The following is a 14,147-nucleotide window of genomic DNA, read 5'->3' as shown; positions in this document are numbered from 1 at the left end:
ATCAGCAGCTTTAAACTACATTCAATTAATTTGATGTTGTGAATCAACTGTTACAGTTGTTAAAATTGCTCCCGCTATTCCATAATTTCCCTTCTGTCTACTTTTGTCAAAGTTTTAAAACTATTTCATCATTTAAAGATAGATTCAAGACAAGATTCTGGCGATTTAGGAGTATTTTAGATAAAAGTTAATTAGGTTCGCTACAACAGAGCCTTCTAGAGCGGTCTACTGCTTTAAGATGGCAGCTGTTTACTTACGCCGGCAAGTCTGTCATTTCGCATCTCTGTTCAATAATACATGTTCTAATACTGACGTCATCTGTCATTTTGCATCTAGTTCTACATATATATGATATCTACTGTAGCCGTATGTTTGTTTGTAGCAACAAGCAACTGGGCGTTGTTTGAACCAGCTGTCGGCCGCAGTCAGGTATATTTGTTTTTTAATCTAGCGGCATGAGTTGAACATGATATTTGCTCTCGGTCCGTTTCTCATTGCGTCCCGAAGACCGCGCTGACTGTGTTTTAGTTCTGCTTTACCTGGTATAATTCAATAATTGGAATTTGGATGTTTGTGAATCGTTCTCGAATCTTCCACGGCCGAATCGCGAATAATCTAAGAATCGGAAATTTCGCACGCCTCTAGTTAATAGAACACTTTATTTGACAGCGGTGCCATAAAACTGTCATATGACAGTAATAATTATGACATGACACTGTCACGGGCATTCATGAATGCGTATGACAGATGTCATTTAATGTCATCTGGTAAATTTTGTCACTATCTCCATTTACTGTATGTCCAACTTGGATCTTTCACAATTAATTCAAAAGTGAGATAATTTGCCAGATGACACTAAGGCTATGTTCATACCGCAGGTCCTAATGCACAAACCCGATTTTTTGTGATATCTGTTTTTTGGCGTGCCCGTTCAGACTGATTTTGTCATTGAGCCCGTTCAAGTATTACCCATGCGCACTAATTCGCAGTCCAACACACACTGAGCAACAAGACCCGCATGCGAAGAAGCACAAAAACAAATGAGTACGCATGCTGTGTGTCATTCCAGGGAGCTCATATTTTGATTTACAGAAAGAGGACACAAATAACAGACATAAATAATCCCCGTTTAGGCTCATATTCATAGTTTATATGGATCGATAGCATACATGCACTGTCCGTGCATGTCGGCCGTGTAAACAATCTTGAAATATTGCTCATATAGAGCAGAAAAAAAAAACGAGCATTGTCAGGCTTATCCTCAACCCATTTTTATTTTTTTATGACTTTTGTCAAGCCCGACCCTTCCCCAAAAGCCGTGTTCAATGCAAGCTTGGCGCTAATAGCGCACAGCTGCACCGCTACCGTAGCACCCTGTCTCTCTTGCTCTTTGATGACACACTGTAATTGCTGCATGAATTCCGATTTGGGAGACTTGACTGTTCAGACCGCCGCAACGTTCTGGAAAAATGTGGTCCAGGTCGGATTTAACCCACATACGAAAGTGACCCAGATCGGATTTGAAATGCTCCACTTCTATGCAACTTGTCCCATTCAGACCGTCAAGTTAATGCCTCACTCGAGTCGGAAAAACACGAAAAAATCTGATTCGTGCATTAAGAACTGCAGTATGAACAGAGCCTAAATGACATGTCATAAGCATTCATTAATGCCCGTGACAGTGTCATTTCATAATTATGACGGTCTTATGACAGTCTTGTGACACCGATGCCAAATAAAGTGTTACCGGTGTTTGGCCATTCTGTACTACGCGGCGAAACGTCCTACACAATGCTGTGCGCGCTTGCGCATGCATCCATACGCATGCGCACATTGGTTAGAAGCGGCGAGTACTCACTATTTTTGTTTTTATTTAGTTATTTAGAACCTTTTCACTGCCTCAAAGATACTTTTTGCATGTATTACCCTCTCATACTTTTAACCATTGTGTTTTTTTGTGTTAGCTTTGAAGCAGTTGACCACTTTAGTCACGTAGCGTATTTAAACCGTCCTTATTTAATATAACTACATTTAAGTATTTTCTGCAGGCTTTTTTTTAGTACGCTAATCCTGTATGTATCTAAACAAAACAAGTTTAGAGCGCACAGTAGTACTTTGGGTGTCAAATTTGACTAATGTAGCACGTTTCGCCGATGTAGCACATTTTGGCAGAACACCGGTTCATATCCTTTGGTGTAAATATCCCATAATAAAGTGTGGTTTATCTATGAACAAATGCTGTTTTTGTGTCAGATTTGGTGGGTGGCGGCTTATAGTCAGGTGCTCCTTATTGTACGAAAACATTATTTTCTTATAATATTATTATAAGGATCTTCACTGACTCCACTACTTAAATGATGGCAATAAATTTCAAATTTAAGTTTTCATCAGTGCCAACTGGGGTTGGCAACCCTATCTTCTTAGGGTGGTCCCCCCATGCCACCCTGGTGGACCTGTTAAACCGTTTAAATATACAAAAATACCTATCCTTACAAGCCTATCCAAGCATACATGCAGACATAGCCTCCTACCTCAATTTGTGAGTTGTTGCCAATGTCCTCCGCTGACATCAGGCCTGGAAAGCGCCCGGCTTCTTCCTCCTCCTGCACTGTCTCTTCCTCCTCGCGTTCCTGTTCCTGACTAGCCCTGTTACTGTCCATGTTCCGCGGGCTGTTGGGAAGCCATCTTCTCCAGCGGTGTGCGTGTGTCTGTAAGTCCACGGCCACATTCTCATCCACCACTTGCCCACCATGCACATAGGAGTAAGGGACCCCTGAGGACGAAGCAAGAAAGTGGTTAGTTGAAAAAGGTTTGTTCATCGTAATTAGATTTGTTAAGGGACGAAACCACACATCTTAAGACAAAGAAAATGGCAGTAAATGCTCAACAGTGGTTCATTAGGCGAGATTATACCCATTGATGCAGATTTACTCCATAAAAACACATCCCTCCTACCTGAGGTGTAGTAGCAAGGGTCCCTGGGGGCATACATACTCGCGCAGTATAATGAACACAAAGGTGGGAGGGTGCGAGTGCACGCTGCGTGCACGTGCGGTCATCTTGGCCATAAAAGTGGCGAAAACTAAGCACTTTACACTGACTCATATGGATGTACTTACATTCGTTCATGGACGCACACATTTTAACAGGTGGCCGTCCTCTGCTCGAAATGCTCACCTTACGCCTATTCTCGCTCACAGAATACGCAGCGCTTGTGACGTAGGACAATAACAGGACTGGTTGCTATGGGAACGTACGCATACCCAAGGAACCTTGCTAAAAGGAGTATTAAAATTGCTAATAAAATCGTTTAGGATTATTTTAGATGCATAAATGTTATATTTTTCTTATACAGTATTCGACGAGGAATACGATAGGCCCATTAATAGACTTGTTTGGGAAAAAAATCCCCATTTCTTTAAGTCAGGGGTGTCCAAACTTTTTGCAAAGGGGGCCAGATTTGGTGTGGTAAAAATGTGGGGGGCCGACCGTGGCTTACATCCTTTACGTAGAACAATACATTTAAGCAAATTTTAGCAAGCCATTCTGTGTGTCACATTTGCTTTCTTATTTTGTATTAAGTCATAATTTCAACAATCTTGCAATTAGCCTTTGTGGCTGTCTCTTTCGACTCTCAGGCTCTCGCGAAATACTGCTGCTGTGAAATTAAACTAGCTTCAAGTTGCTTCAATTTCTCGCTGCGTATCTTCCCTGTAATCTTGTCGTACATGTCAGCGTGTCTTGTTTGGTAATATCACATAAAACTCTTTAAAAACAGCGACTGTCTCTTTGCAAATGAGGCAGACACAGTTGTTGTGTATTTTAGTGAAGAAATAGTCCAATTTCAACCTATCCTTGAAACTTTGGCCGTCACAGTCAACTTTCTTTTTTTTTTTGTTGATGTCGCCATTTTAGAAAATTGGAAGTAAAGGTCACACGGGATTAATGTTTCTTAGAGTGCTGCTACCTTTTAGTGGGTAAATGAGGAGCAGCATTTAGTGTGTAAGCTATTTCATATGCTTGTAGCAGTACTGCTGACCAATTTATGAAGTCCATGTGCAGGCTAGTCGTTATTCATTTTATGACAGAGGCTGGGGGCCGGATGAAGTTTGACCACGGGCCGCATTTGGCCCCCGGGCTGGACTTTGGATATGTCTGCTTTAAGTAGTCACATGAATAATAAGGTGGCCTGTGAAAATCAACGGATAACAACTCTGCAAGGTCTTTCCAGAGAGTACTTGGTGAGTCACTCTTTAAACAATCATGTGGTATTAATAGCTGATTGGACTTTCTTAAACATGTATAATCTACGTGACATGGTTAGTGCTGATTGGGATTGATTACAGAATCGTTAGATAATCTGCCAAATCATTCCATGGTATTGAAACACTCCCTACACTTTTCACTGCGTTAGTACAGTAAACCTGCGTGTGCTAAATCTGTTGGCCCTCTGGGGGCCCCTGCTGGCTGGGGGCCTTAGGCAACTGCCTTGTTTGCCTAATGGGACGTGACGCCTCTACAATGACTACATGGAGAGCTACTTAACAAAAGCACAATCAGTATAAATGGTAAATGGGGTTATACTTATATAGCGCTTTAGCCAACAACAGCGATTCCCCCACCCCTCAAGCGACAACTCTTTGGGGGGGGGGGGGGGGGGGGCAACTTAAATTCAGACAACATGAGCAGAATCATTCTCATTGTTTTCCATACAACAAGAAAGGAGCCCTGTGAAAGGATATCATGAAGTCATTCATGCTAAACATTTGAAAAGAAAATGGGAGCCTGTTTACAGCATGTGTTGAGATTTAGCCATGTTGGAAACATTAGTCTGATGAGACGAAAACATTTTGCCAAGTGTGCCAAACACTTCATGAAAAAAGAGGTTGAGAGAGTAATACATGTTTCTAGATTTATGCAAGACTGTAAAATCATATTAGTTTTTAATTGGCAAAAAGCGTAGGTAAGGAGGTGTAATTGGTTTTGTATGTTTGTTAAATTGGCAACGTTTCCCATATGTACTGTATTCATTTTATTATGTAATTTATTGCAAACCTCCAGGTTATGGCTCATTGGCCACCTGAGGTCAGTTTGAGAACCACTGAATTTCATGGTGACACTCAAATGATAAGCACGCCGCATAGTAAAACCAAACAGCTGGTGTAGTCGATGCATAAAGTCAAAAGATAGAGAACATATGAATAAGAGACGGGGATGATTAATGAAAAAACTCCATCCAGGACCACAGACAAGTCCATGAATCTTGGCACATTTAGCGACAGATTACAGCGATCTGACAAAACGATCAAGACAAGACGATGAAATGAAAGGTCAGTTGAACTGCCATTAAGAAACATATTTTCCCATATCCTAAAATGATAAAGCCCACAATGGGAGTGAGCCCAGAGACTTTAATATGCTTTACATATGCATTACAACAGCCATATGTCTCCATGCATGTCATGCACCGCAAAGCGCTGTTATGTTAAACCCATCATAAAGCGATAACTCATTGAAAGCACGTTCCTCAGTTCAGCCTTAATATTGCCTCTGTTAAAAATAGTTTAAAATGTAAATATTCAGCAAGCTATAATCACAAAGGTGTTATGTAAACCTATATCCTTAAAACATTATTTGATTTCAAAATGGCAAAGACTCCCTGTAAATGCTAAATTTAAGTCCCTGACATTAATTGGATCTTAAAATAATCGATGACAATTATGTTCCTAATAGCTTTGGTGGCATTTTGTTGCATTTCCAGAAAGAAACCACTAATAGATTCTACCCCCGGAATAAAGGAGTAAGTAATTTTGTAAACGGTGAACTAAGCAAAGTTGGAGGTTCACTTAGTATGCACACTGTATGTTGCATCCCATTTTTAGGAGTTGAATATGATTTCAACGGACTTTATATCAGTTGCCACGTTTACATGGAGCCAAATATTCCAATTACAATCGGTTTAGATGTTCATACCAAATAAATGTGTTCCATATAAACACCTCATTCGGAATGAACAGGCCCAAACCGAATGGAATTTCATTCCGATTCACAGGGGTGGAATATTCCTTTTCCCAAACCGATTAGAAGTAAAATTATATCATGTAAACAGGGAAGCGGAATGGTGTCTGGTTGCGTTCTTTCTGCACATGCTCCGTACTGACGTGGTGACGTCACTTGGTGACGTAAGTAACATCACTTGCAATATGGCTTCCAAGCACAGCGCACCTAATTGGAGTCCGGCGGAAAGATTGTATTTAATTCAAACTTTAAAAGAATTTAATATAATTGCTCGCTTAGACGGGCATAAAACGAGGAACAGTGAACTATTTTAAAAAGTTCACGAGAGGTTACACGAAGCCGGAATAGACCGGAGCGTTGACCAGATTAGAAATGGTGGAAAACGCTGACAACTGGCTACTACAAGGCAAAAGAGCAAAACAGCAGAAGCGGATACGACCCCACAAACACAACAAGTGGGTTAAAGTTAAAACAGCAGCACTCTGACGATCGATCTCCATGTTTTGCAACGTGACGCTTTGTTTTGATTAATCTGCGCATGTCAGACGGCAGTTGTCAAACGTCCTTTCGGAATAAAGGCAGACATGTAAACGCTGGATCGGAATAGATGAAGTGACATGTAAACAGCTGATCTGAAATTTCCATTCGGAATGATTTGAATCGGTATGAATAAAAGTCAGCATGTAAACGTGGCTAGTGTTGTTTTCATCAACAATGACAATAATGAAAATATTTTGTCGACGAACAACTGTTTCATCACGATGACATGACATGACATTGACAAGCTAAAAATATGGCTAGGGAGACTAGACCATAACGAGACGAATGACAATTTTTGTCTGATGAGATGACGAGACAAAAATGCGACATAGTTTCTGCCATATGTTCACAATGCGTGACATTTTGATATTGTGTGTGGAATATGTCAACAGTGTCCACCCACGGACACGCTCTGCCCACCCAAAGAAAACTGGATGTAGTACTAACGGCGGTCTGGACACCGTGTATGGTATCCCAATCATATAGTACTGATATGTTCTAAGTTTTAACCTTTGCGTTGTTAAAAAAAAAAAAAAAAAAAAGAAATGAAATATTGGTTTTGTTCTTAGGGGGCGCTACACACATTTACGCATATTTTTTTTTTTTTACATTTTATCAAAGTTTTCACCAGTGTCCACCTAGCTGTTGAGTTTGGTGAGTTTTGAAGCATTCTGAGGGGGTCAAAGTAGGGCTCAAAGCGTCGGCGGGACAAAGAATGACTGGGGTGCTACATAATGTATTTGGAATTTGTCTTTACACGGTATCAAAGATTGCACCTATATTGACCTGCCTGCCGATTGTGGTGCATTTTAAAGCATTCAAGCTCAAATGGGCTGCGGAACAAAGAATAATTTTAATAATGATAATAAAACCGAAGAACCACAATAGGTTACCTAAAAAAACTTTGTCACCTGCATGTCCATACTGTTCAGTTATGGATATATTCTAATCTAAGTCAAATATATTCAAATCAACTTATATTTGTTGAGACAAAAGATACATGATAATATCGGTCGCCGATAATTATCGGCCAATAATGGCAAATATGACGTCACACAGATAATCCAGATTATAAAAAAATTCACCCGATAATGCAATCCGATAATTATATACTTGATTTAGCCTCCAAATGTGCACAATCAAAGAATTCAGCACGCCGCCTCCTCAACCCCTCCCCTCTCTGAATCCCCTAAGGGAGGAGGGGTTGAGGAGGCAGAGTTACACGACAAGAAATAGTTGAATATTATGGCGGCTGTTACTAAAAAAACGACGCTCTCGCCTTCTGCGAAACATGTACCGCAGAAGTTCCACAAGGCCGAAAGAAAGCGTCCTCATTCAAAACCACTAACCCAGCATCCATTTAAAACTGCATCACAAAGGTTTTTGGAACGAATACGAGGCTGCTGCTAGCGGGAATGCTAAAGCTATTGTAAACACAAACTAAGTTAAACATAAAGTTAAAGCTTGGGACGATACAGAGTCGGGTTGTTTGGGAAAGCAGCCCAAGGCGGGCGGTAAACTCGCATCTAAGGCTAAACACCAGCACAACTGGAGACCGATAGTTGGCAAGTAGCCGTCTTCTGACGGAGCCCGCCGCTCTGGCCGGTCTGGCAGGCCGCCGCCGGCTTTCCCGGCTTCAGGACCTCCGGCGAACACCCCGGTTTCATGAGCGTTCCCTCACGGCGTGCGAGCAGAGCCAGGCCCCGAAAACGCCACGGCGAACCGGCCGGTGCGGGCGGATTATCCGGTACGAACGTAGACGCCGCCGCCGAGACGAGACACAATTTTTTTTTACCGAAATGACCCGAGAGCCAAAGCCCTGGATAAAAAAATAATGCAGTTTATACGACCACCATTCTTCATGGAAAAACATGCCAATCACATTTTCACCACGGACATTTGGAAAAGTGATGTCCAGTAAGCAAGCTTATCATGACGGCACAGTGGTTAGATGATCATTTAAACATGGAGAAAACGAAGTCAGCCAGTCAATAATGCATTCAGTATGTAAAATGATGAGCGATCAGATGACGTTGTACCGCTGCCTTTATTTTCGGCTTAACAAAACTCAGGCACAAAACAACACGCACGGAGATGCGAGCTCCAACTCCATCCAAATAGTACTGCCGTGTATCAGTTTAGCTGCTGTAACGCAAATGTCGTGAGTGCCGCAAATGTAAACAAAGCGCTACAGAATGGGTACGTGACATCTCGCTCTTTTGAGTCAATCATTTTCACAGTGTGCAACAAAGTATATAACATTAGCAATCACTTTTCAAATTAATTTAACTTATTTGTCTGCTCAGTTACAGTCACAGTAGATAATCAAAACTTATTGGCACTTATTAACACTTATCAATTTAAATATGCACATTCCTGTTGTAATGAAATAACAACAATATTCTGTAGCCACAAATATTATTCAAAATCTTTTCTTCTAAGTTTTTTTTTGGATTAAGTATAATAATGTATTGCTTAAAATAAGGCTGTTAAGATTATTTTCAGCTAGCTATTTTTCTTCCAAGAAATCTGAGAGAAATACACTTGAAGCGCTGGCAGATAATTTCACTTATTTCCAATAGATTTACACTTAAAACTGACTAGTATTAAGGAGGTGTGTTTTGCAGTGTATGAATGTTATATATGTTAGGAATGGCTTGCTTTTAAAGGCATTTTTGTGCAACTTAGGTATTTACTCTGGAAGTAATTGTTGCCAAAAGTTTACCATTACACTTCGGTATTTACTCTGTAAGTAATTGTTGCCAAACGTTTACCATTACACAATGTCAGACAATCTGTCATTATTTAGATGTTGGAATTGAATACTTGTTCATATTTTATGTTGAAAAAAAAAGCAATTAATTATATTTTCACACAGTATTTTCTTTTGTGTATACTTTAAAATTTTACATGAATCTTTTAATAGAATTATTGGCTTGACATTATCGGTTATCAGTTGGAATGAGGAGGGAATTATCGGTTATCGGTATCGGTTGAAAAATGTATTATCGTGCATCACTAGTTGAGACCAAATCACAACAACAGTTTCTCAAGGAGAAAACAAAACATGTTTTAAGGTGCAGTAGCCCTACGCTGGATTTCGACTTACTTGAGCATTGTAGCTTTTTTTTTTTTTTAATGGATATAATGAAAACAACTTAAAAAATCAACAAAAACTAATTTAATATGGTGCAAGTCCGCCTTGGCAGCAATTACAGGCTCAGCTCTCCGAGGTATTGATTAATAGAACTTGTTAATTGTTTCCAAAGGAATTTTAAGCCATTGTTTAGTTAGAATACCTCTTTCAGAAACGATGCGGGTGGAAATCAAAGTCAAAATTGAATCTCTAAAACTGACCATAAGTTCTCAATAATGTTGCGGTCTGGGGATTGTGCCGGCCATACAAGATGCTCAACTTCATTAGAATAGAATGTTCCTCATGTCATTCTTTAACGATTACAATGCCTTGCAAAAGTATTCGGCCCCCTTGAATCTTGCAACCTTTCGCCACATTTCAGGCTTCAAACATAAAGATATGAAATTTAATTTTTTTGTCAAGAATCAACAACAAGTGGGACACAATCGTGAAGTGGAACAACATTTATTGGATAATTTCAACTTTTTTAACAAATAAAAAACTGAAAAGTGGGGCGTGCAATATTATTCGGCCCCTTTACTTTCAGTGCAGCAAACTCACTCCAGAAGTTCAGTGAGGATCTCTGAATGATCCAATGTTGTCCTAAATGACCGATGATGATAAATAGAATCCACCTGTGTGTAATCAAGTCTCCATATAAATGCACCTGCTCTGTGATAGTCTCAGGGTCCTGTTTAAAGTGCAGAGAGCATTATGAAAACCAAGGAACACACCAGGCAGGTCCCAGATACTGTTGTGGAGAAGTTTAAAGCCGGATTTGGATACAAAAAGATTTCCCAAGCTTTAAACATCTCAAGGAGCACTGTGCAAGCCATCATATTGAAATGGAAGGAGCATCAGACCACTCCAAATCTACCAAGACCCGGCCGTCCTTCCATACTTTCTTCTCAAACAAGGAGAAAACTGATCAGAGATGCAGCCAAGAGGCCCATGATCACTCTGGATGAACTGCAGAGATCTACAGCTGAGGTGGGAGAGTCTGTCCATAGGACAACAATCAGTCGTACACTGCACAAATCTGGCCTTTATGGAAGAGTGGCAAGAAGAAAGCCATTTCTCAAAGATATCCATAAAAAGTCTCGTCTAAAGTTTGCCACAAGCCACCTGGGAGACACACCAAACATGTGGAAGAAGGTGCTCTGGTCAGATGAAACCAAAATTGAACTTTTTGGCCACAATGCAAAACGATATGTTTGGCGTAAAAGCAACACAGCTCATCACCCTGAACACACCATCCCCACTGTCAAACATGGTGGTGGCAGCATCATGGTTTGGGCCTGCTTTTCTTCAGCAGGGACAGGGAAGATGGTTAAAATTGACGGGAAGATGGATGCAGCCAAATACAGGAACATTCTGGAAGAAAACCTGTTGGTATCTGCACAAGACCTGAGACGGGGACGGAGATTTATCTTCCAACAGGACAATGATCCAAAACATAAAGCCAAATCTACAATGGAATGGTTAAAAAATAAACGTATCCAGGTGTTAGAATGGCCAAGTCAAAGTCCAGACCTGAATCCAATCGAGAATCTGTGGAAAGAGCTGAAGACTGCTGTTCACAAACACTCTCCATCCAACCTCACTGAGCTCGAGCTGTTTTGCAAGGAAGAATGGGCAAGAATGTCAGTCTCTCGATGTGCAAAACTGATAGAATCATACCCCAAGCGACTTGCAGCTGTAATTGGAGCAAAAGGTGGCGCTACAAAGTATTAACGCAAGGGGGCCGAATAATATTGCACGCCCCACTTTTTAGTTTTTTATTTGTTAAAAAAGTTTAAATTATCCAATAAATTTTGTTCCACTTCACGATTGTGTCCCACTTGTTGTTGATTCTTGACAAAAAATTAAAGTTTTATATCTTTATGTTTGAAGCCTGAAATGTGGCGAAAGGTTGCAAGGTTCAAGGGGGCCGAATACTTTTGCAAGGCACTGTATATGTTCAATGATTATGATGTAAAAATGTTAGGTGTTTCCATTATTTATTCCAACCCCTGTATGACAGAAACTATGAGGCATTTACATATAGTTGTCGTCTCCTCAGACGAAAACTGGCATGTCTCATTATGTTCTAGTCTGCCAAGCCACATTTTTAGCTCGTCATCGTAATGGAAAACTTGTTCGTCAACAAAATATTTTCGTTATCGTCATTGTTGACGTAAACAACACTGTTGCTGCATTAGCCTCAACTTTAGCGTGGCAAGCATGCTAAATACTTGGACTTTTTTTTTTTTTTTAACATACCGTACATTGCTTCTAGGTGAGTTTAGTTGAAAATAATGTATTGCTTTTCCTGCTGAGTATGTATTGTCCTCACAAAGTTGGTGTTGTCCTTGTAGACGCTACAATATCTGTCTATATTCATTCGAACTTGTTGGAAAATTATTTTTGGACTAAAACTTTTGAATTTTAAAGACGAAATCATTTGGAGTAACTGTCGACGAAGACAAACACATTTTGAAATGACAAAAATATGACTAAGACTAATTAGTTTTCTTTGTCCAAAAGACAAAGACAAAAATTGCCAATTGCCTCCAAAAGCAACACTGCTTTATACAAACTGAAATAGAATGGGCAAGGAAGAAAGGCCTGCTTCAAAGAATCATTCTGTTTTCCTCAGTCTATGATGGAAAGCTGGCAAACAGCAGGTACTGAAAAGCTTCTCTCTACTGTAGTGGCTTTGAATAAATGACAGCATTTTTCCCAGCAAGCCACTCAGAGGGGTCGCCAATGAGTCAGATTTTACAAAAAAGGAGAACCTGTGTTTCTCTTTGATTTACTGACACAGTTTACATCATTTGTCATGCCTGTAAGACCACCAAGGGACACCTTAAAACAATCCCTTGGGGGAATAAAGCGCCACCTTACTGTTCGACTATTCCTCAGCTTGAGCGTGAAAGCAAATCTTTCCCCTTCTTACATCTCCTTTCAGGGCCTCCCAATAGCTTTGCAGCCTTTCTGGCCGGACGCTCGGCTGTCAACGCGTCTGATTCACACAACGCAGCAGCCCACCGTAATTTCGTTCCACCTTAAACCTTCAAGGACATTTAGCAGGTCATAAAGCTGCAGAATGGAGGTCTTGTCCGCGCCCCCTTTTTTTCATTTGCTTCCCACCTGACTCACCATCGCTGACAGGAAGCTGACACAAAAGAAATAAGAAAGGAACGCTGTTGCGCCAACGCATCCAAAAGAAAAGAGCTTTTCTCAGCAGTGAAATACAAATGAGGCTGATGTAAGTGTTGCAGTCCTTTCTTTGCCTCTTTTGTACTCAAGTCTAAACTGAAAATTCCAACGCTTTATAAGATAAAAATCAGTCCATCCATTTTCCGGTGGTGGGAATAAGTATTGTAGGTGCCTCAGTGACATGAATCGTTATACTCCTAGTAGCCTCATCAAATAAATCAGTGCACTTTAAAGTTCAAATAAGAGGTGAGCAGAGACACTACTGATAAATGCCACAAAGGTGGGCTTTTATAACATGCCATAGCTTGATTTTGTAACACACTCGCAGGCATAAAAGCCTACTCTATCATTAGACAAGTCCATAAAGGGAAAGTTAAGGAGAAGGTGAGGAGTGAGGTGACACCTGCACAAAATGAAAATGTCTGCACACCGACACCAGCCACGCAGGTGATGGCAGCATTCAAAACTGACAATTAGTGCTGCAACGATTAATCGATTAACTCAAGTATTCGAGTAGGGAAAAAAAGATTCGAATTTAAATTTTGCTGCTTTGAGTATTCGTTTAATTAAAGTGGTGGTGTAATGGTTTATTTTGAAAGTGTTTGCATTGTTTTATTGATTTGGGTGGATACACTGCCCTCTAGTTTGCCTCATTTCACATGGCTGAATCTAGCTGCTCCATGTTAAGATCAACATAAGTTAAGTTTTTGTTTGAGCTGATGTTTTTTTAATGCATTTGTAATTTATTTTATGGGTATATGTGTCTGAACCATTTCTTCAGAGCATTGTTGAAAAAAAAAAATAGCATATTAAAGCTCCTAAGCTAGCGGATTTTTGCTACGTAAGTTAGTCAATTGTTCTTTTACTGTACATAGATCCTTTTTTTCCTAACCATTTGAGGCTGAGCTCAGGTATTTTAATTATTCATGTTCCTTATCCGATTACTCGATTATTCGATCTAAGTTCTACGATTAATCAACTACTATAATAATCGATAGCTGCAGCCCTACTGACAATGCAAAACATTTCATTTTAGATTAAAGACACCAATAAATAAAGCAGAGTACTCACCAGTGTTGTTCATTTTACTTTAAAAAAGTAATAAGTTAGTTACGAATGACTTCCCCCAAAAAGTAATTGAGTTAATATCTCAGTTACCTCATTGTAAGAGTAATTAGTTACTGCAAAGTAACAGCAAAGTAAATGACGTTACTTTTCATGTTCTACACGTTATTACGTGATACATTTTATA

At 40.0% G+C, this 14,147-nt stretch overlaps 1 protein-coding gene across 1 annotated transcript in view; it reads right to left on the bottom strand.

The window, feature by feature from the left end:
• plxdc2b (plexin domain containing 2b) overlaps positions 1–14,147 on the bottom strand; it is a 137,733-nt gene that overhangs the window by 58,769 nt on the left and 64,817 nt on the right. The window contains exon 2 of the mRNA XM_057824788.1: positions 2,532–2,773. Coding sequence (XP_057680771.1) covers positions 2,532–2,773 — 242 coding nt within the window. The remainder of the gene's footprint in view (positions 1–2,531; positions 2,774–14,147) is intronic.

Source organism: Corythoichthys intestinalis, chromosome 20 (genome assembly GCF_030265065.1).
Source record: "Corythoichthys intestinalis isolate RoL2023-P3 chromosome 20, ASM3026506v1, whole genome shotgun sequence".
NCBI lineage: Eukaryota > Metazoa > Chordata > Actinopteri > Syngnathiformes > Syngnathidae > Corythoichthys > Corythoichthys intestinalis.
This window is presented reverse-complemented; position numbering and strand designations above follow the sequence as displayed.